General features: G+C 34.4%; 1 protein-coding gene across 7 annotated transcripts in view; it reads left to right on the top strand.

The window, feature by feature from the left end:
- CTNNA3 (catenin alpha 3) overlaps positions 1–23,830 on the top strand; it is a 1,348,033-nt gene that overhangs the window by 891,632 nt on the left and 432,571 nt on the right. For all 7 annotated transcript variants that reach the window (XM_032491499.1, XM_032491498.1, XM_032491494.1 and 4 more), the window contains one exon: positions 15,524–15,680. In XM_032491499.1, coding sequence (XP_032347390.1) covers positions 15,524–15,680 — 157 coding nt within the window. The remainder of the gene's footprint in view (positions 1–15,523; positions 15,681–23,830) is intronic.

Here is a 23,830-nt window from a genome sequence, read left to right as displayed (position 1 = left end):
ATCTTGCTTTCACTGCAGCAGTAGCCTCAGCTATGAAAAAAGGTAAACTGTGCCCTCTCATTCCTCACCACAAGGGCTGAAAATGAAGCTAGAAAATTGAAGGAAGCATATGTTTTTTATGTCAGAGGACTCAGTCATCACAGAAATTATGCTTGGCCTGTATCGTAGAGAGCATCCAGTTCTTCCTAATCCATTACATGAAATGCCATTAGCTCTTCAAATAGACACTGCAGCTGCTAAAAGCCATTGCAGGTTTGTTACCTGTATTTCCCCAGCGAGAATCCTCTCCTACTCATAGCTCTGTGTCCTACTACTCAATCTAATTTATATACATCCAACTCCCAGGAAGCAGTAGTATTTATTCCTGAGTTCCATACATAGCCCAGTGTATTCACTTCTGTAATTAAAAAATACAGCCTTACTTATCTCTTACTGTGCATGGTATGGCTCAAGCCTGCTGAGCACAAAATGAATAACACTTTAAAATTAAGAATTTCAGATGTACATTCAACTGAGAGGGGCTGTTTTCCACTGTATAGTATCATTATATCTTCCTGGGTTAATATCTGTCTATAAACATTTGTAGCTGAGAATTCACATTGTTTGTTTGTTTTACTTAAGAAGAATAATCTCAGAGAGTTCTCCTGAATGTAGGCCAACACTTCTTCAATGTGTAATTATTAGAATAAGTAGTGCCTCACAGTGGAAATTCACATGCACCAGTGATTATGCTTCAGCAATTAAGGACTCCAGGTCCTAGAGAGTGAAATAATCATCCAGAACTTTTACAGTCTATTGTGACCAAGAAGTAGTCTTCTCCAATGTAGTTGTACATTTTAAACAATAATGTTTATAGTTATTTGATGGCAGAATATGACTTATTTCCTTCCATCTCCAGAATGAAAATGGCTTTTCCCTCAAACTCTTACTCCCAGAAACTTAAAAAAATCAGTAATTTTTGAGGGCATAATAATACCTTAGGTTTATATAGTTCATTTATGCTTTCAAATCACTCCTAATGTACTTTACTAGTTAGTCCTAAATAATTCTACAGGCTAGATAACATATGCCAAACTTGACAGGTTAAAGAAAGAAAACACAAAGATTGAGTTGCCTAAACTATACACAAAACTTCTATTTTGACAAACTATACATAAAATTCCTACTTCATTCTCAGGGAACTTTGTTTTACTCTCTCTCTCCCATCATATATGTAATAAAAGAGTGAGGAGAAGATTTTTATAAAACAGTATCTGAGAAAAATTCAATAATATTCCCTTTATTGGTAGCATCTGACTCATTTTCTTTCTTTGCTATTGAAGTATAGTTGCTTTACAATATTGTATTAGTTTCAGGTATACAGCATAGTGATTCAATATTTTTATAGACTATATTTAAAGTTATTGCAAAACAATGGCTATATTTCCCTGTGCTATACAGTATATCCTTGTTGCTTATCTATTTTTACACATAGTAGTTTAATCCTATACTCCTATTTTTCTTCTCTTTTTTCCTCTCCCCTTGGTATCCAGTAGTTTTTTTTTCTATATTTGTGAGTCTGTTTTTGTTGTGTTATATACTTCCGTTTTATTTTTCTAATTCCACATATAAGTGATAACATACAGTTTTTGTCTTTCTCCATCTGACTTATTTCACTAAGCATAATACTCTCTAGGTCTTGTTATACATGGCAAAATTTCATTCTTTTTTATGGCTGAGTAATATTCTTTATCCACTTATCTGTTGATGGACACTTGAGTTACCTTCATGACTTGACTACTGTAAACAATGCTGGTATGAATACTGGGTGCGTGTGTCTTTTTGAGTTAATATTTTCATTTTCTTCAAATATATAACCAGAAGTAGAATTACTGGGTCATATGGTAATTCTATTTTTAATTTTCTAAGGAACATCCTTAATGTTTTCCATTATGATTGCACCAATTTACATTCTCACCAACAGTGTACAACAGTTCCCTCTTCTCTACATACTTGATAACATTTATTTGTGGGTTTTCTTTTTCTTTTCTTTTTTTTTTTTTTTTTTTTTGATGACAGCTATTCTGACAGGTGTAAAGTGATATCTCACTGTGGTTTTGATTTGCATTTCTCTCATAATTAGCAGTGTTTAGCATCTTTTCATATGCCTGTTAGTCATCTCTGAATGTCTTCTTTGGAAAAATGTCTATTCAGGTCTTCTGCCCACTTGCTAATAGGATTGTTTGTCTGTTTGCTTGTTATACTGAGTTGTATGAGTTCTTTATATATTTTGGTTATTAACCCTTTATCAGTCATATCACTTGAAAATATTTTCTCCCATTCCATGGGTTGTCTTTTCATTTTTTCAATGGTTTCCTTTGCTATGCAAAATATTTTACATTCAATTAGGTTCTGTTTGTTTAATTTTGCTTTTATTTATTTTGCCTTAGGAGACAGATCAAAAACTATTGCCATGGTTTATGTCAAAGACTTTTTTGCCTTTGTTTTCCTCTACGAGTTTAAGGGTTTCAGGTTTTACATTTAGATTTTTAATCTGTTTTGAGTTTATTTTTGTATATATGTGAGAAAATGTCTGAATTATGTATACTTTTTGCATATAACTGTCCAGTTTTCCCAACACTACCACTTTTGAATATACTGTCTTTTCTCCTTTGTATATTCTTGCCTCCTTTATCATAGATTAATGAACTGTAAGTGTGTACATTTATTTGTGGGCTCTCTACTCTGTTCTACTGAGCTCTATATGTGTTTTTGTGCAAGTACCATACTGTTTTGATTACTGTAGCTATGTAGTATAGTTGGAAGTCAGGGAACATGATAATTCTATCTTTGTTCTTTTTTTATCAAGATTGCTTTTGTAAGTCAGGGTCTTTTGTAGCTCCATATACATTTTAAGATTATTTGTTCTACTGTGAAAAATGTCATTGGTATTTTCATAGGGATTGCATTAAATCTGTGAATTACTTGGGTGGTATGGAAATTTTAGCAATATTAATTCCTCTAATCCAAGAACATGGGATATCTTTCCATTACTTTGTATCATCTTCAATTTCCTTCATGCATTGTTTTATAGTTTTCAGAGTGTAGATCTTTCGCCTCCTTGGTTAAGTTTATCCTCTGTATTTATTAGTTTTGATGTGATTTTAAGTGGAATTTTATTTTTGCTTTCTCTGTCTGATATTTTATTATTAGTTTATTCCAATAAATAAACATTTTATTTTTACTTGTCCATCTATGCATTGGTAATAAAAAAGGCTTTAATTTTATTGTCTCAGTGCAACTTGAATAGACTATAGAACCCTCCCTTACTTATGCTGTATGTAGTATAATTGCTAAAGTATTTCTCAGTTGACTTTCCATCTTGGATTCCTTCTTATTTTCCTGTTCTGACCTCTAGCTGAGAAAGTTGCATAATTCAAATCTGAAAAACTTGCAAAATGGCAAATCTTTGAGTATGGCAATTCAGTGGGGGGAAATACCATTTTAATGTTTATGTTCCTTTAATTCTAGTCTCTAACACTGGGCATTGAATATTTAAATAGGGAAATCCTTGTGAGCTAGTTCATTGGCAGATATTCCTCAGCTTCAGATGTCCCTTTATATATCTTAATATGACGATTTAATCAACACCTTTTCTGTTGAATACAAACCTTATCATTGCCTCTATTTTTTCCTATGATTCCTGTGTTCAGTTATAAGAAAACCAATATGGACATTAAAAAAATCATTTTAGGTACTAGTATAAGAGTTCCTTGTAGGGATGGAATTATTCACTTGGAAAAAGACTATTAAATGTATAGGCCTGCCAAGTAGAAGAAACCATAGACTGGAGCCCTGGTTAAATGGGAAGGAGACTCTCCTTGACATTCTGCATGTGCTCTGGGGAAATAACATTAAAATTCTGCTTTTTAGTAAAATGAGAGGTGTGGATCATACATTTATCAAATGAACTCAGTGTTTACTCTGATGAACATCCCACTACATAGTGAGATAAATACTCAAGAGTTAAAAATGACATTGTTTTATGAGAGTATATCAGCAAGAAAACAGACCTAGACATGATAAAGCTTCCCTGAGGAAGTGATGCTTGATGTGAGCTCTGTTAGATGAATAGAGTTACCTGGAAAGAAGCAGCAAGTTAGGGGGACTAATGGTAAATGATGATAGATAAATAGACAGATGTCAAATATTTTCAGGTTTTAGGCCAAGTTGAGCACTTTTGCATTGATCCTAAGATAAAAAAGGGAAATGAAAGCTTCATGAGTTTTTTAATTTGGAAATACTAGTTTATAGAGAGTGGCTGGGACCAGGGTTAAAGCTACCTCAGTTGTTCCACTGGGAGTTAATGGTAACATGGAGTAGATTTGTGACAGTGGACATTGTATCCAAGAAGCCAAAATGCTAAGTAAAGGACATTAAGGAAATTTCTTTTTTAGGAACCCATTAGAAAGAGTAAGAAAATAGTACGAACAAAAGGAATACGAGAGGGAGAGAGAACAAGTCATCCTTGAGTATTTTAACCTAATTTATTCCCTAAACCCTATGTGCGTATCTTAACACATCTTGGAAGCTCAGGGAAAATACTGCTTTATATGATTTGGACTTTATATACCTGTTTATCTTTATTAAATATTGTGCATGACTTGTTCACTTAACACTCTTAAAAATATTTTCTGAGTCTATACTGTCTAATTTTTTTTACTTTAAATAAATAGTAGATAAATAGCAAATAATCTTCAACAATTAAAAAAGTTAAATCTCCTAATGTTCCATGAACTCTTTTTAGTTCATGGTTTTAAATAAGACCAAGTTGAATGTTCGGAAAATCCAAATATATGGAGAAAATGTCTAATCCCAAGCATTCAGACATTGCAAATATGTGTTTTTTTTTTCTTTTTAAATTTTGCCAACCTCTTATTATAAAATACATTTTGACAATTAATGAATAGCTTGCCTTTTGCCTTTATATTTATATGGAATTAGATGGTTCATTAAAAGGAACTTTGTAGATGTTTCTGACATAAAATTCCTTTTTTAAGAAAAGGAGATTTATTACTTTGGCAACAATACCAAATTCATCTTTAATTCCTCTACTTGAACCCAAATGATTTGGAAGATAGTAGATATTTATTACTACTACAAATTCTAAACTTATTAAATATCTGAGTGGTGGATTATAATGGATCCAAAACTCTGTTATCATTAGAAATTATTTTCCATTGCCTTAAGTTGTGATATAGAATATTGGTTTCAGAATTTTTTTATTTTCAGAGGCAAATTTTCTCTTATTTTAGTTTTATGTTACAGGTAAATCACAGAAATACAGTGTTTCTATGGATTCAGTATTCCTTGAATTTTGTATTTGGTTAACAATTTTGTATTTGTTTATAATTAGTATGTCAAAATGACTGTTGAGCATATGAAAATTGTAAATTCTGTATGTCTCTGTGTTTGTGTACACAGTGTTTAAATTCCTGAGGTATTCTTTTTTTTTTTTCCTAACTATCTACATTCAAAACATTCATAAAAGGTCTAACACTGTGCTAGGTGAATATTAGTTGTTTTATTTAGTTGACCTAATTAAATTCTGCCAACATCCTTCGTAAAAAGCATTTTTTATAACCATTACAGATAAAGGATTGAGGCTCAGAGAACATGAAATTTGTCTAAAATCACACAAAACTATTAAGTAATGGAGCTGGATTGAAATGTGGAATCATACCCCAGATTCCATTTCCATTTGTCTATAAAACCTACTTATTTTTATATTATGCCAAGTAATTCTTTGATATTCTTTTCCTCACTCATTTACTTATCTGATTTAATAGGTTGTCCTGTCTTAATAATTAGTGTAGAGGATAGGAAAATAGTAATTTGATTTTCATGAAAAATAATTGCCTTTTACAGACCTTCTAGAGGTCATACATTTTCTATAACCTAAATAGTCCTCAGTTGAATTTTTCTCCCTTTCTCTAGCAGTATGGATTAAGATGTATGAAAGCTTATACTAGAATATAGTATAACAGCCTACATATAAAAGAAATATATAGGCTTTCATAGAATGCAGTATACTCCCAGAAGTCAGTTTTACCCCCTCTCTTTTTAAACATTACTTTTACCCCTAAAAGTTATCTCAGTTTCTTATATATATATTCAAAGGCAAGTTAAAGTCTTATCAAAAGGTTCCTGTGAGTAATCCTGTCATGCATGAATCATCCCTTCATGGAGTAAGGAGATTACCACATTGTTAGGTCAGAGTTGCATGTAATCTAATTATTTATGAGCCTGTGAGAGTCATGACTATTTATGTCTCCTCACTGCTACCCCTCCCCAATCCCTAAATTCTGTAGTTATTTAACACAAATATCTAACTATGCAGATTCTTGACAAATATTACATAGCTTACTCTTAAAATGCAAGGATAATTTCCATAAATGAGGTATACAGTATAAAAGAAGACCAAAAAAAGGTTATCAAAACTAAGGAAATGTGAAAAAACCAACTTAGAAAGTGAGAAACATTTGAAAGTAGAACACAATTTAAGCCACTAAGAAAAGGATGCACAGATTTGGAGCATTGAATTTGATGTCATTAACATAGTTGCTATGATTCCAAAATTATTACAGTGTTATCAATTTAAGTGGATGTAATATAAATTCCCTTCACATACTAGCTTAGATGTACTTGAGGTATCATATATTTAGTTATTTTAATTTTCTCTACATGCTATGACACTGAGTAATCAGACCTATAGGTACTTAGACATAAGTCATCTTTTTAATCCACAAATTGCTTTTGTGATACTAACTAAGATTTTTAAGATTATTTGTATCAGCGCCAATATTGAAATATCTCTGAGGAAAATTAAATTACATAGATTTATTTTCACTTTTAAAGTAACTGTTTTCAGGAATCTTTTAAGAGAAGCATATACATCATACCATTAAATCTACATGTTCAAATCTGAAGGAACCTGAGCAGTATCAGCTAACTCAGACATTGCCCTCCCACTCCTACCCCAATGCACACTTACCTCTGACTTCTGAGAAAACGAGCCCTGGAAGAGTTACTATGACTCTTCTGTGTGTATAAAATCAGTTAGAAGGAAAGCAAAACTCTAACTTAAGACTCTTGTTTTACAATCTAGAGTTCCTTCTATAACTTTGCACAGATTCTTCGATCTCTTTGTGTTTACAATAGAGTTCCTTCTATAACTTTGCACAGATTCTTCGATCTCTTTGTGTTTACAATGTCGTACCAGTAAAATGAGAACATGGATAAGACCTTTTTTATTGGACTAAGAACATTGATTCAAATGAAGTACCTAGAAACTGTGCCTGGAACATTGAAGGCTCCCAGTAATGTTAGTCTTATGATTACTATACTATTTTTTTCATTTACAACTAAATTTTAGAAATAAAATAGAAATTCTTTTCCCCAAAAATTGTCACATTAAAGGGAGGTTGGAGGGAAATTAAGTCACTTGTCTCCACAAAGGATTAAATATTGTAGAACATTAAAAAAGTCCTCTTCTATTTTCCCAAAGGAAGTAAAGTCAGTACTTTGTTATCAAGATAGAATTCAGGTGAAATATTGCAGTGAAATCTGTGTTAAGTTTTTCCTTTTTATGAAAAATGAAAGATTTGGCTGTGGCAAACCAGGCTGTTTGAGGCCTGAGCCTCATACAATTTTGAAGTCCTTCTTTAAGAAAAGTGAGTATTTATTTACAATGCAAAAATAAATGACAATTAGTTATTAATTTTTACATGTTGACAAATACAAAATATCACAAAATTCAGAAAATGCTAAAAATATTTGTATTATTATCTGCCAGTCACACACCCATGAAAGTTTTTTTTCTTTCCTTCCTTTCTTTTTCCTTTTCTTACTTTTTCTCTCTCCCCTTCCTTTCTTTCTTGCTGCTACCTACTGTTGATCAGCTCTTAAATAACAACAACTTATTTTATAATATCACTTTTTGTAGAGAAACTAGGAGGATGATTCAGTCTTTGTTTTCACATAGTTTGTTGAGGAAAGAGGGACCTGCACTTAGGAGAGACAAGGTTCTGTCATGATATGATGTCAGCACCATATGTGTGAGGGTAGCAAAGGACATACAAGGAAGTGACTCTAAGCCTCTTAAAATTTTCCCACTAAACCCAAACTAAAGACCGAACTCCCTTTCCTTAGCTAGATCCCAAAATACCTGTGGCAAATTGTACTACAACAAATGACCGTATGAACACAGTTCTATGGCCTCTCTGGGGCTTTTGTATGTTGCCTGTAAAAGTGAGAGGCTCTGAAATACAAACTTCTGTTACCTGGAGGGAACCGAAGAAAACCTTGAGATAGTCTAAAATTTATAAATATTCTGAATCTAGTTTAGATGTTTGAGTTTCCTGAGGCTGGAACAGCAGAAGCCAGATACAAAGTGAAAGGGGCTGGCAAGAGCTCTCAGCAGGTCCTTGGGGTTCCATGTTCTACTTCTTGAACCTCCCTCAACTCCTGCCCTTCTCACTTGCTCACAAAATCTGATTCAAAAAGCCCTCTCTTAGGGACCCAAATGGGTAAGGAAGAAGTAAATTATCACTTTTCATAGATGACAAGATCTTATATTTAGAAAACCCTAAAGATTACACACACACACACACACATACACATATACACACACACAAACGTTCTTAGAGCTAATAAACAAAGTTGGTATAATTGCAGGATATCAACTCAGCATACAAAAATTAAAAATCAGTTGTGTTCCTATACACTAACAATGAACAGTCTGAAAAGAAAATTAAGAAAACAGTTCTACTTAGAATAATATCACACAGAATAAAACGCTTAGGAATAAACCAAGGAGGAGAATGACTTGTATGCTGAAAACTATAAAGCATTGCTGAAAGAAATTAAAGAAGACTTAAATAAATGGAAAGACATTCCATTTTAATATATTTTAAGACTTAACAGATGACAGTACAATCCAAACCAATTTGCACAGTCAGTGTAATTCCTATTTAAGTCCCCAAAATAATTTTGCAGATACAGGCCAAATATACCCTAAAATTCATATGAAATCTCAAGGGATCTCAAATAACAAAAAGAATCTTGAAAAATAACAAATTTGGAGGACTCACACTTTTCTAATTTCAAAGATTATTACAAACTACATTAATGAAATCAGTATGGTACTGGTATAAAAACAGACCTATAGACTTGTAGACTAATGGAATAGAATAGATACTCAAGAAATAAACTTTTGCATATATGGTCAAATTACTTTCAAGAAGGGTGCTGAGACCTTTCAATGGGTAAAGGGCAGTCTTTTCACCAAATTGTACTGGGAAGACAAGATATCCACATGCAAAAGAATGAAGCTGGACACTTACCTTGCACCATATACAAAAGTTAACTCAAAGTGGATCTGAGGCTTTAGGTTTTAGCTGAGGATCTGACAGCTAAAACTACAGAATTCGTAAGGGAAAAGATAGAGGGAAAACTTCAAGATATTTAATTTAGCAATGATGGCTTGAGTATGACACCAAACACACAGGAAGCAAAAGAAAAAAGCAATTGGATTTAATTAAATTGAAAAATATGTGCATCAGAGGACACTACCAAAAGAATGAAAAGGCAATCCATAGAATGGGAGAAAATATTTGTAAATAATATATACGAGAATAGATTAATATCCACAAAATGTAAAGAATTCTTAAAACTCAACAGCAAAAAATTAAACAATTTAAAAAATGAGAAGTTTTGAATAGACATTTCTCAAAAAAAACATGTAAATGGCCAATAAGCACATGGAAAAAATGCTTAACATCATTTATCATTAGAGAAAGACAAATCAAAACCACAGTGAGATACCACTTCACACCCATTAGGATGGATATTATTATTTAAAAAAAAAACCCAGAAAATAAATATTGACAGAGATGTAGAGAAATTAGAACTATTGTGCCTTGCTGCTTGGAATGTAAAATGGTCCAGCCACTGTGAAAAACTGTATGGCATTTCTCAAAAAATTGAACTTAGAATTACCATATGACCCCGCAGTTTCATTTGTGGGTATATAACCAAAACATTTTGAAGCCAGGACTTGACCAGATATTTGTACACCAATGTTCGTAGAAGCATTATTCACAGTAGCCAAAATATGGAAACAACCTAAATGTCCAGCAACAGATAAATAGATCAGCAAAATATGTTATGTACCCACAGTGGAACATCATTCAGCCTTAAAAAGGAATAAACTTTTGATACATGTTAGTACAGGGATGAAACTGGAAAACAGTATTTTACATGAAAAACACATACACACACAAAAGTTCAAATATTACATGATTCCACTTCTATGAGGTATCTAGAATAGTCAAATTTGTAGAGACAAAGTAGAGTAGTGGTTACTGGGGCTGAAGAGAGGAGAGAGAATAAGTTATTGTTTATAATAGGTACACAGTTTCATTTGGGGAAGATGAAAAAGTTCTGGAGATGAATAGTGATAATGGTTGCATAATACTATAAATGTATTTTATACCACAGAATTTTAAACTTCTAATGGTTAAAATGGTCAAATTTATGTTATATACATTTTAACACACACACACACACACATCATTTTTTTCCCCGTGACAGGCCTTATAATATTTTCTTCAGTAAGGCCCCTTTGGTTTTAAGGATCACAGACGCACTCATGGCGTCCTGAATTATTGTAGGACGACTACAGGAGACAGTATGATGTGGCAGTGAGCATGAACTTGGATCAGACTCACAGTTTCTCCTCTTAATAACTGGATGGTCTTGTCTGAAAAATGGAGATAATGATACTGAGTAGTGAAAATTAAATGGGTTTAAAAAAATTAGATCTGTTAATAGATAGAAAGGGCTTGGAATAGTGTTGGGCACAAAGTATAGAATTTGAGTGTTCGTACTTATTATTGCCATTGCTATTTTTTTCCTGTGGACTTTTAACCCGAAATAGGATGCTCTCATATAGAGTCTGCCCGCAGCTCTTTCTGGTTCTGAGTATTGTTTTCTCTCTGTTGGTGCCTGTGACTCTACAAGGTTTCTTCTTTCAACCCACTGGCTCATTTTACTCTATACATTTTTTCCCCTTTACCTCATAACTTCAATCTATTCATAGTTTCTTCTTCCTTTCAGCTTTGGCTTGCTCAGCTTCCTCATGGCCTTACCTCCATCAACCCCCTTTGGTTCTGATTTTTACTAGATGGCTTCTTATGTATATTTTCAGCTTGGTTTACATTGCTAACTAACTGTTTCTCTCTAAGTTCTAGTTCAGATTTTCCATAGAAATTTTAACATCTTGACCTTTGGCATCATACCCATGACCACTCACTGGCCAGCCTACACGTTGGCTATCCTTGAATTGTGTGCCAGGCTCTGATGGAAACAGTTTTGAAGAGGGAAAAAATGATACCAAACTTGACTCTCTGTGGCTCTTCTCTGAGTGGGCTATGAGTAGAACAGAGTCTTTTAGGGACAGTTTGTGAATATGGCAGTAACTCTGATTCGTATGAGGATACCGGTGTGATCAGGAAATGGAGCTGGCGACAGTATGGCTGGAATGGAGGCTAAAGTGAGGGAGAGTATTACGGCAGAGTGAAATGGAGCGAAGGGCCAGCCTGTGGAGGTTTTTAAACTGTAAATAGTGAAAAGGAATTTAGATTTTATCTTTGGTCAACTAGGACTCCATCAAAGGTTATTAGCCAGGGTGGGACAATATCACTTGTGCATTTGAAAAAGAAATGTGTTTGTGGTAAGGAGAATGGCCTGGAGTTAATAGGGACTGGAATTAGGAGCCTATTTCAAAGGCTATTAAATAGTCCTGTTAACATATAACAAGTTCCTGAATTTAAAGATACTCTTTCAAAGGTGAACTGACTGAGTAGGTGATTCACAGGCTTAAGGGTGGTTCTGACATGTACACATCCCAACCATAATCAAAAGAAAGATGCCTCAGAAAGTAACATAATTCATTTCAGATTTCAGTCATCTTTAGTCATGCGTGAAGAAGATTTAAGGATATTCTTCCCCCTGCCCCCTCTAGACATGTAACTAAAATGCTGAAGAGTATGCACTGGGATGGAGATTTCTTCCGTCTTAAAGATGGTTTGCACATCTTCTCAGTTTGATCTGCTTTTAGATTTAAGTTAAATATCAGGAGAGTCAAGTTGGATAAAGTTTTCTCATAGTGTGCAGTGTTGAATCAAATAAATTGGATCAGCCACAGAACTGAAAATGTCCTTAGAAAATGCAACCTGTGTTATCGTCATGATTCCATATCCCCTTGATGGATCTGCACGGGTACTTTAAAAGTCTGCACAGAGTGTGAAGGTGTAATGTCGGCACAGCCACGTGTGTACACAACTGTCCAATTGCAGGGACAATGACACACCGGAGACTACAGCCGCTGCAGTGTACACAAACGTACATTGTAAGTTAATAGGTTGATCGAGCTCTAAAACTGAAGTCTGGGGATACTGCAGAGTTGTTATGTCTAAACATAGTATGCGTTTCCTTAAATTCAACGTGTTCCTCTTTCATAAAAAAGAAATAAGGGAATATCAGCATAATATTTTCAAGCAACTCATTTCTCCCCTCTTCCACCTCTAATAATTTGTTGAAAGTCATGTAAGTAAGGTGCAGTCTTTGGGTTACTGAGTAGAAAAAGATTCTTTTTATTGTTGCCATTACATTTTGGTGAAGTCTGACTCCTGTATCCAATATTCTGCTACACCAATGACTCCTGTTTTCCGTCCTCATTACTCTTGACCCTCCTATGGCATTTGACATTTTGAAAATGTTGTCTTCCTCATCTTGACTCTTTAGTACCTCACTTTCCTACCTCTTTGATGATTCCTTCTCTCATCTGTATCACTTCCACTTCATTCTTTCCTCGTACATGTTGGTACTTTCCAAAGATGTGCTCTCTCCTCCCTTTTTCCCTTGTTGTCTTTGATTTTCTTACAACTCTATTACGATCTCCTCTCTGCTGAACTTTCCTCAGAAGGTGGGGTTAGACTGTACCTTGCTTCTAGGTCATTATTGCACATGTTATTGCCTCTTCCTAAATAGATATCACCTTATACTAATTTCTTCTTGTTTTTCAGACTTCAGTCCTTTGAAATATCTTTTCCTTCTGGAGATGGGTACCTCTCCCTTGTGTTATAGGGCACCTTCTGCTTACCTTTTCAAGAGCCCCTACATTATAGCACTTAACTTATTTCAGTGGTTCCCAAACTGGGAGCCCCAGACTAGTAGCATCACTATTACCTGAGAACTTGTTAGAAATGTAAATCCTCAGGCCCCCAAACCCATCAACTGAATCAGAAACTCGAGGGCATGGTTCAGGAACCTGTTTTAACAAGCCCTCAAAGTGATTCTGATACAGGCTAAAGTCTGAGAATCACTGATACATTGCAATCATTTGGCTTTTGGCTAATTCCCCTTCTAGATGATGAGCTGTTCTAGAAACTGTGGTGGAATCTTTTTCACTGTGATGTCCTTCGTATTCAGTGTGGAATCTGATACATTGTTGCTATATATTATGAATTTGTTTCAATGCACGAACAGATAAATAAATGAATGAAAATTTTTTTATGAGCTCCAATTTCACATCTTTGATTGGCCACTATGTAATTCGTGTGGAAAGCCAAGAGGCACTTCAAAGTCAACTTCCATAATAGGGAAACTGACATCTAATATCCTTCATTACCAGTGTCCTCCAAAACAGTTGCAGACATCTGCTTCTACAACTCTGACTGACTTTTTAACTCTGTGATCTCTCCTTTTCTGTCACTACTATAACCATTCTCTCCATTACTCATGGAAAACGTAATCACCTTTCTTTGAAAAAATAACTTCCTTTGTTCTGAGTATACAACTGACACATATTCACCATAGAAAATCTGATAAATTCAGTTATACACACAAAATCAAATGAAAAGCACTGGAGATGCCACCAATCGGAGAGAACCATTGTTATTTGTTCTTATTAATCTAACTTTTAGTTCTAGCGTATTTGCTAGAAAGGCTATTCTATGAAGATTGATGTTTTGTAATCTGCTTTTATTACACTATCGTGGATATATTTCCATGTCCTTAAGCATTGTTTTCCACAGATTCATTAATGTTTGCATGACATTTTTGTCAATTACTGATCTATCCTCATCTTCCTTAAAATTACTGAAAGTTCTATCAAAACTTTTCGTTACCTCCACCATTGCAGTCCAAGCTCTTTTTCACTCCCGTAACCTGTTGCAGTAGCCTCCTATGCCAAATGAATTTTTCTAAAGTGTAATTCTGAGCAAATTGCTCAAAAGTCAAAATAAGGCCAAATAAGGCCACTGTCCTCAGCAGGGCAGTCAAGGACTCTTTATGCATACCAGGCTCTGGATGAGACTGCTCACTGTCCTTGCAGCATTTCCCCTGTTTTCTCGCCTTTTGAATATTGCCACTTCTCTGTTCACAAATTCTCTCCCACCCATGATTTACTTAAGTGTCCACTTCAACGCAAAGCCTGCTAAAGTAGCAAACTTCCTACTCTCACCATCAGTCCACATCTTATCCGCCTTCTCTGCTCTATTTTGTCTCCTTAGTTCTTACAACCATCAAACCAAACATATATTTTACTTATTTAACTTGCTAATTGCCTTTCTCTGTTAACTGGAGTATAAGCTCCATGAAGACAATGCTTTTTGCCTGTGTCTTCATCATTGCCATATCCCTGACACCAAGAACCATGCTTGATAAATAAAAACACACTCAGAATATATTTGAAATATTGAATGATGAGTGAATGTACAGATGAATGAATACAAATAATGAATATCTACTGGTAAAATTCTTGAAGTCCTCAAAAAAGTCAAAGCTTTTATTCCAGTGATTTGCATATAGAAGGGCATTCATTACCTAGTTGTGCAATGTGAATCCAAAGGTCCAGTTAAACATTACCGTTTCCTGAACCTTTTCTCAGAACTTCTGCTGAAGGTGATCTTTCTGCTCTATACAGACTATCAATCATTATTTGTAATTATGGCATATACTTCATACTGAACTGTAGTTACATGTTGCCCTTCCCATTGAGTAATACATAAGCTCCTTAAAGGTAGATACGAGGTATCTTTGTATCTCCTGCAGTTCTTAGTGCCTTGGTGCTCAGTAAATAATTCTAAAATTAATTAAATTACCCAAAATAATATTAAATTACCCAAAATAATTAATAAAATTACCCAAAACAATTCTAAAATTAATTAAATTACCCAAAATAATATTCAATATTATCAAAACTGAAGAGTTTTCAATATTATCAAATATTGAAACCAAAGAGTTTTCAATATTATCAAATATTCGGTTTTCAATATTATCAAAACTGAAGAGTTATGCATGAGGTCACTTTACCTGCTAAAGATGAATGTATCTTTTTTTTTTTTAAGAATACCTGTCATCTGCACAATGGTAACTATTCCCAAATAAATCACTATGTGAACATTGTACATCTTTACAGATTATTAATGCTGCACTTGCTTTGGCTGCAAAACCCAAAAGTCAAGTGGTCAAGAAAACCATGGAAATGTACAAGCGCACATGGGAGAATCATATCCATGTCCTCACTGAAGCTGTAGATGACATTACAAGCATTGATGACTTCCTTGCTGTGTCTGGTATGTTTTTAATTTTTTAATTTATATATTTGCTCTTGTCAATTTTCTGAAATGGAATAACACTGAATGTAAGTAATTTTGTGAAATATTATGAGAATTTAAAAAAAATGGTAACCTTTCTGGAAGCTACAATCTGCTACATAAGATCTACTCTAGGATAATGAGCCTCATGCCTTATAATCCATACAACTCAACAATTTACACTGTCTCTAAAGAAACTCCTATTCATGGTTGCATCTCAAAGCATTGCACACAATCACTTAAAGCAGGAAGGCAAGGGGGCTTGTTTGCTTTAACTTATCAAGGAGGAAATCTTTCTCAGATGCCTTCCACTAGATTTTCACTGGTCATAGGTCATAACTTTATCCTATACCTGCTCGTGGACCAATCAATGGCAAAAAGAAGTGTGATGGACTTAGAGTGCTGATAAATGGTTAATGACTGACTGGGGGCCAGAGGGAGGAGTAGTTCTAATTTGTAGCACTTGCTGATTTCTGTGACATAACTACTCCCACACTGGTGGCTCTCCAGCTGCCACCATCAGGCCGCTGAACTCTGAATTGGGAAGAGATGCATAGAATAGCTCTTGTGAACTGGTATGAACATATCCTAGCAGACCACTGGGCTTAGACTAGGCATAATTCAGCCTTCTGGATTAGTGACTTACTATAAAAACAAAATCAGAGTTTTATCATCAGAAAAGAAGGAGAGATAGTATTGATTGGAGAAAAAATGTGTTTGCCCCGAACGCTGAGTGGCGTCCACTGCTTTCTCAGGTTTCTGTGTCTTCATAAACTTTCCTTGTGATAGTTTAGCATGCGCTCCGGTGATGTTTCCTGTTACATCATAACTTTTCCACATCTGTTCCCATCAATCATGGCTTCTCCTCTGAGACAGAATTTGTGTCTATGTGATAAGGTTTGAAAAACTCTTTCCAGCCTACCACAATGCCTGAAATCCCCAGTGTTAGTTTTCCATGCGGAGATATGAAAATATTTAAGATCTCTGTTTAAGATGCAAAATTTGGAAGAGAAAACATTAACACCTGCATCAGGTTTTTGAACCATTGCATTAATTGACTCATAATGAACTATAATCCCAAGGAACTGAATTTAGAAGTCAACGTTGATAGAAGAGGGAATGACTTGGATCATAAGAGCTATTCACCAGTTACTGAGAACTGATTCAGTGTGGGGGTTTGTGAAGATCTGACCTTGGTTTCACTTTCATTACTCTTTCATTCATTCATTCTTGAAATATGTATTGCATAATTTAAAGTGCTAAATCCTACAAAAGGTACTGGAGATTGGATAATGAGTAAAAGTTAGTGGAAAATATAACCTGAAGGAAAGTTGTGGCAGTGGAGATTATTGAATATAGGGGACCACCTGAAGAATGGAGGATACCATTGACAACGGTTTGGAATTTTCTAAAAAAGCGATTGACCACTTACTGATTAGAATTAGCACTGTTGTTCCTTTATTGTAAAAGATTTTCTCAATTTAAAGATAACATCCTACTGATTCTCAATTAATTATCATATTAGAGGATGCTTGAAAATCTTCTTTATTCCATGTCCTAAATTCCTCTTTAATGTGTCTACTTTTCCCCAAGTCCATTGCTATTACTCCAGTTCAAGTCACTGTCTCTTACTTGAATAGCTGTGTAATCTTTCTAATTGAACCTCCTGCTTCCAGAATTTTGCTTGAAGGCTCTCAGTAGGTATTTGTTGAATGAAGAAAAAAGGTATTTATTACTCTATTTAATTTTATGCAAGATTAATTTGGGGGGATTTACGTCTTCTGCTTTCATTAAATGTGTTCAGCCTTGGGATGAATATTTCTAAAAATCTTCAAGTTATGAAAAATAACTTTAAGCATTAATCATCACAATGTTCTGTGACTTTGACTTAGTGACTCAGATATAACTGATACTGCCTTCAAAAAGTCACTAACAGAGACCTCTGGACTCATGAAATTGTAGTGAACATGTTCTTTGGCTTTTACAAAGTTGTATCTGAATCATTTGACAGAGGAAAATGAAAGATTTTTTTCCTTCATAAATCAATACTAAATAAATACATCATAATAGTGGCAAGACACAGATGTTAAATTAGTTGTGCACAAACTAAGCACTATTAAATCTCATATAATGTTTATGGAATAGGTGTTGGGATAAAAGATGACCCATAGTACACACCTGGGCAAAGATAAATCATATAAATTATAATCAGTTATGTATTACCATGCATTCTCTTAGGTATGTCTTCAACATACACCCACTTGAAATTTTAATTGATTAAAGGCATCAAAGCATGAAATACATTTGTTTAAAATTAAGATTTGAAGTCATATTCTGCAAAAATGAATTTTGATGGGTGTATTGAATATAAATGATAGACAAGGCAGTATGCCGGGAAATGGAGGAGGATCTAAAGAAGGAAAAGGCACTTGTTTGCTTTTAGGGAACTCACAATCCAGTGTATATATATCAGACTCCAAAAGACTCTAATAGTCATGTAACAAAATTCTGTGCAATTAATGCTGCTGGAGTTTCTGGATGTTGAGGGAAGCATTGTTAAGGAGATAGTAGTTGAACTGAATTGTTGAATTGAAATTGAAGAAATTGAAATAATATCCCAGAAAGAGAGACAAGCATGTCAAAGTACATAGAGGGTTTGAGGGACAGGAAGTTGGCCAGTATTACAGGAACAGAGGGTGCATCTGGATTGGAACTAGACTCAAAAAGTCAGCAGGTGACGTTATATAGAGCCCTGAACTTTCATAGAAAAATTTAAATCATCTAAAATTTTAAATGGTAGTGTCATCAATATTTCAGAACACCCACTCCATATGCTGAAAAACATTCTTATAGAAGTAGATAGTGTAGTGCTAAATAATGTTTGAATTGCCCCTAGAAGTGAAAATAAAGTAAACCCAATAGAAACAGGTGTTTCCTCATTCTGTCCACCCTACCTCCAAGAAATAAAAACGTAAGACTGACACACATATCTAAGACATAACAATACTAGGGTGAGGTGAGAGCCAGTTTGATGACTTAAACCTAGCACAGGCTGGATAACCCAGGCATGCATTTAGCAAGAAAAGAAGCTCTGCCTCATCAGGATAGTCTGGTGATGACTTGCAGCCGGGACATTATATGCCATTGAATAAACCCAAGAGACAGTCTTGTGGTTGTAGGTTTCTCCCTCTGGGTCCTCTGTGATGATTATATTTTCATGTGATGGTATATGGCTCAACCATTGCACAGAATGCAGGAAAATTAAACACACAGCTTTACATAAGTCATGGAAAGATGGGGAGAAAGTATGCTTTCCAAAATGGTTAAATAGGCTCCAGCAAAGTAATCCATTATTGCTCTGTTGATAATTATGTTTTGAATTACTGCCTGTACTTACATGACTGAAGAGTACTTTGGGCCTGTGGACTGGAATTTAACACACCTTATTCCATGTCCTAACAGGCAAGTTCACTCAGGATGCTTTCATTTGAATGAACAGCAAGTAAACGCAGGACTGTTGTTTGAATATTACAAATTAGATCTTTAGAAAAGCCATAATTAGAAGTTCTTTTTTGACTTTGTCAAAATCAGTCAGATTTGAGAATTTTTACCAGAACTTTAAGGCAGAGCTGGAGTAGTCATCAATAATTTTACTCATATAATAAATAGCACTAAGGGCTTGCATTTTTAATTTGTATAAAACAATTTTTAAATTTTCCTAAATTCAGCAAGCACTAGCTATGTACTTACTTGCATGATAAAACAGATCTTTAATAAAAGATTTCCTTAAAGTTGTCTCAGTGAGTGTATGCACAGTATTAAAAACCATATTATTTGCCATACCTACACTGAAAGATACACTGAAAGAAAGTTTTAACAAAACAGAGAGTCAAAGTGAGCTTCATAATTTTATTTGTATTTTGTTATTTCGGGGCAGTGTTTCAACTCTAAGCACATGCATTTGATCAGTGTAATATGGATGAATAAAAATCCTTAATATGATGAATCCTGTGGCCATTTTATAGGTTAGAGGAGGGTTTAGAAGGAAAGCTTACCTTTGTTGTACAGCATCCACTCCCACTCCAACCCGCTGATGAGTCCGAGAGGTGCTCTTGAGCATTCTGAAAGACCAGAGACTTCAGCTAGAGATGGAGGCTTTTTAGGCAGGAAACGCAGGTTAAGCCTTCCCTAAACACTCTCCAGAGGTCCTTTTCTGGACCTAGAAAGAAGCATGCCTCTGACTACCCAGGTGGGTGCAGATACAAGATCCTAAACTATTGAGGTCATGTATCTGAGCTTGCAGATTTGTGTTGGCATACTTTCAGGGTCTTTGATAGCATCCCAGGGAATTTCAACAGAACAATAGAAACCTCTGCTTACATAGTGGCTCCAGAGCTGTACTGTGGACAGTTCATGTGTATTCAAGAAAAGCAGCATATAATCACCTTTTCACAAAGCACATATCATTATCACTAAAGTCTCACCACTAAAAGAACTCTTATAGATTAGATATCAAGATGATGTGTTTTATCTCTAGAATCTACGGAAAGCATAGAAAGAGAAGAGTCTGTTTGGAGGGGCTTAGCTGTGCTTAGGACTGACAGTCCTGCCAGATCCTACCAGATCTATGATCTTTAGGAAATAAATTAACCTCTGAATCACTAAATGCCCTCCTCTAAAATGTTAATAATTATATCATCTTGCTATGGTCTGAATGTCTGTGCCCCCCAAAATTGATATGTTGAAATACTAATAACCAATTCAAAAATATTGGAAGGTAGGGCCTTCAGGAGGTCCTTAGGTGATGAGGGTGAAGTTCCCATGAATGAGATTAGTATTCTGACAAAATAGACCCTACAGAGATCCCTAGCCCCTTACACCATTGTGAGACTCCAGCAAAAGGCACTGGATGTGAACCCCAGGAAGAGGCTCTTACCAACATGTGACAATGCCGGCACCTTGATTTTGGACTTCTCAGCCTCCAGAAGAGTGAGAAGTCAATTTCTGTTGTTTATAAGCTACCCAGTCTGTTATTTTGTTACAGTAGCCCAAATGGACTAAGATACATTTATTCAACAAATATTTATTGAACACATATTAAGTGTTAGAATGTTTTAAATCCTAGAGATAGAATAGTCAATGGAACAGACTACACTCCCTGCCTTCCTAGAGTATATATTATTGCATGATTGGACAAATTAGATAAAATGATATATTTTAAATGATTTAAGGAGTGTCTGGGACATAGTAGGTTGCCCAGTAGAAGCTAACCATTATCACTAATATCATTGGCAGGCCATTGTTAAAATTTAAACCAGATATAAGAAAGATAAATCTCTTTAAAGGAGCTACCTTTGTTAAACTTATCCCAAAAATCAGTTTACCAAACTAACTGAAGAATTATCTTGAAAATTATAGTGTATAACTATCAGATGTCAAGACATTAAAAATGTATGATAATGCAAAATATCAGACAAGATAGAATAAAATGAGAATTTTCATACACTGCACCCAGGAAAGTAAATTGTTATAATATCTTTGAAGAACAAAATAGCAGTGTGTGGTGCCTGGATTATTTTGCCACAATATCCTTTTTTATTTATTGGACAGACTTGTGCACATATTCATAAAGAAGGCTTGTATAAGTATGACCATTATGGAATTTTTAAAAATAGTATAAGTTGAACATAATATAAGCACCCATCAGCAGGAGAATGAATAAATGGCAGCCAACATAGGAGTTAAAACAAACTTGTTTCACATGTTAGTGGGATAGCTTTTAAAAAGCAGTTAAGTAATTAGCAAGGCAATGTGAACAGTAGGACACCACACATAACAAATACCTAAGAGTGATTAAATATGGAGAGGGAGGAGTTGGATGGGACTGAAAAAGAGTATATATGGGACTTTGATTTTATTTACAATTCTTTATCCTTAAAAATAATATCATAATAAAATCTGGTGAAAAATAGCCTCCATGATTATTATTGTGGTAGATAATTTTCTATGTTTTACCATATTATGATTTCTACTTTTCTTAAACTTTTATAATGAGAGAGTTACAGTGAAGCGGAGAAGTAAATATCAAGGTGCAAAGATAGGCAGCACGGTTGATTGTGTTCCTGGGGTGACAGAGAGATCTTCCCAGGCCAAATATATCAGTACCTGAAACTCACCAAATGATGGTGATCGTCTAGTTTTATTGAACTTGATTGTGAATCTCAGTAATACAGTATAAGAAAATGTGTTGTGAAGGTGAAAAATACCTAAACCTTCATCACCCAGGATCAGTCTCTGATGGAATAATATTTTGTGAGATTTTATGCCATTTTTTACCCTTTTTTTGTGAATGATGGTGGGAAAAGGATGGCTAGATCTTTAAAAATATTTTTATTGTGAAATATTTCCAGCATCCGTAAGAGTATATAGAATGATAATGGAGTCTTACCATAAAGCTTTACAAACCTTAACTTTTGTAACACTTGCTATTACATGTATAATTGAAGTCCCTTGTGTAATCTTTTCTAGGATTTTATAATTTTCCCTTTACTGAGGATTTTGATGAAAGCCCTTGCCTCCTAATAAGCACATCTGCGAGACAGATGTGTTCCTCCTATTGGATTAGGAGACCTAGGGCCTCAAAGTAGTCAGAACCTACCTCAGGCAATAGAATCTTCTCACTTTGGGGGTATAAAACTCAAAGCTGAAGCTGAAAAGTTTCTCACAGGGACATGACAAGTGTCTTAAGTGATATTCTGTGCTACCATCTTGTTAGCAATCTGGCTAGTAAGTGATGGAGGAAAGAATGTTCTTGAAGCAAGTACCCCATGAACACTTTGGTATTGATAAGTAAATCATTTATTTTGTCAGTCAGCAAATATTTATTGATCAATTTCTATTCACCTTAGAGATATAATGGTGAATAATACACATTGGACTTATTCACAGGGCATCTGTAGTCTGATGGAGGAAACAAGCCCTCAGATGCTAATTACAGTATGGTAAAATTGTTAGGAAAGACACCAAGGCTGTTTTTCTATATCTGTATCTTTGAAACCTCATCATTTTTTATCATTACTTGAATTTGTGATCACTCTTTCCTGTTGGCATTTAGAAGCTTAGTACAAGGACTTAGAGGATTTAATTCAAAGAAGACTCAAAACATAATCTAAGTTCACTATAGTGTTATTTCATTCGTCTGTATAATTATAGATATCCAGTAATCAATTTTCAATCTGGTTCTTTATAATAGCTTTTAAAATGTACAATTAGAAGGAACTTACAAATAAATTAACAGTTTACTCATACTTTTTTGTAGGGAATCAGTTGTTTTGAGCTTTCAAGTTTTCATGATACAAGTGTTGTACCTGTTAAATAAAAATTTTAGAATACAACTATCTAACCAAACAATAATAAAAAACATTGATAGACTCAAAACTACCAAAACTCTAACACTTAAATATAATGCTTAAATGTTCAGTGCCTTTCAAACCAACTGCCACACAATTTCCCATAACCTTTTCAATTTTGTCAATTTTGATAACTTTCATATGTGGATTAAATTTAGTTTTTTGGACATAATACTGATCCTATTTGTGGAAAATGGTCATGGGAGGAAAGAAAAATATGTGCAATTCAATGTATTTTAGCCACATTTAAATTCCCATGGCATTATATAATGCCTTCTTACAAATTTGCATTCACCATCTTGGTGGGGATTTATGTACTTAATGTTTCCATAATAAATTGCATATAAATCCTCTTCACGTGACTACATGGAAAATTTCATGGAGACACAGATATTCAGACTTGTCACTCTACTCTTTCTTCGTGAACTAGGTTATAAGATCTAGTTATTTGAAAATTTGTAGGTTTTCATAAACCATTGAAATTTTAGTTAACATTTTCAAAGTATAAAGACCTGCTAGGAAACAATGGAAATTTACTCAAAAATTATAGATCAGTTACGGTTTTATTAGTTTCTGTCTGTCATAGTTAGCAAAAAAATGTCTGGTGGCTATGTTAATTAAAAGTACTCTATTTAAGGCATGCTATATATTCATGGTGTCACTGTTGAGATAAATGAATTTATATATATTTTTGCGTTAATATTTATATGGTTCTAATAG

This window comes from Camelus ferus, chromosome 11, assembly GCF_009834535.1.
Source record: "Camelus ferus isolate YT-003-E chromosome 11, BCGSAC_Cfer_1.0, whole genome shotgun sequence".
Classification (NCBI taxonomy): Eukaryota; Metazoa; Chordata; class Mammalia; order Artiodactyla; family Camelidae; genus Camelus; species Camelus ferus.
The sequence above is the reverse complement of the archived record's forward strand: the minus strand, read 5'-3'. Positions and strand labels throughout refer to the sequence as shown.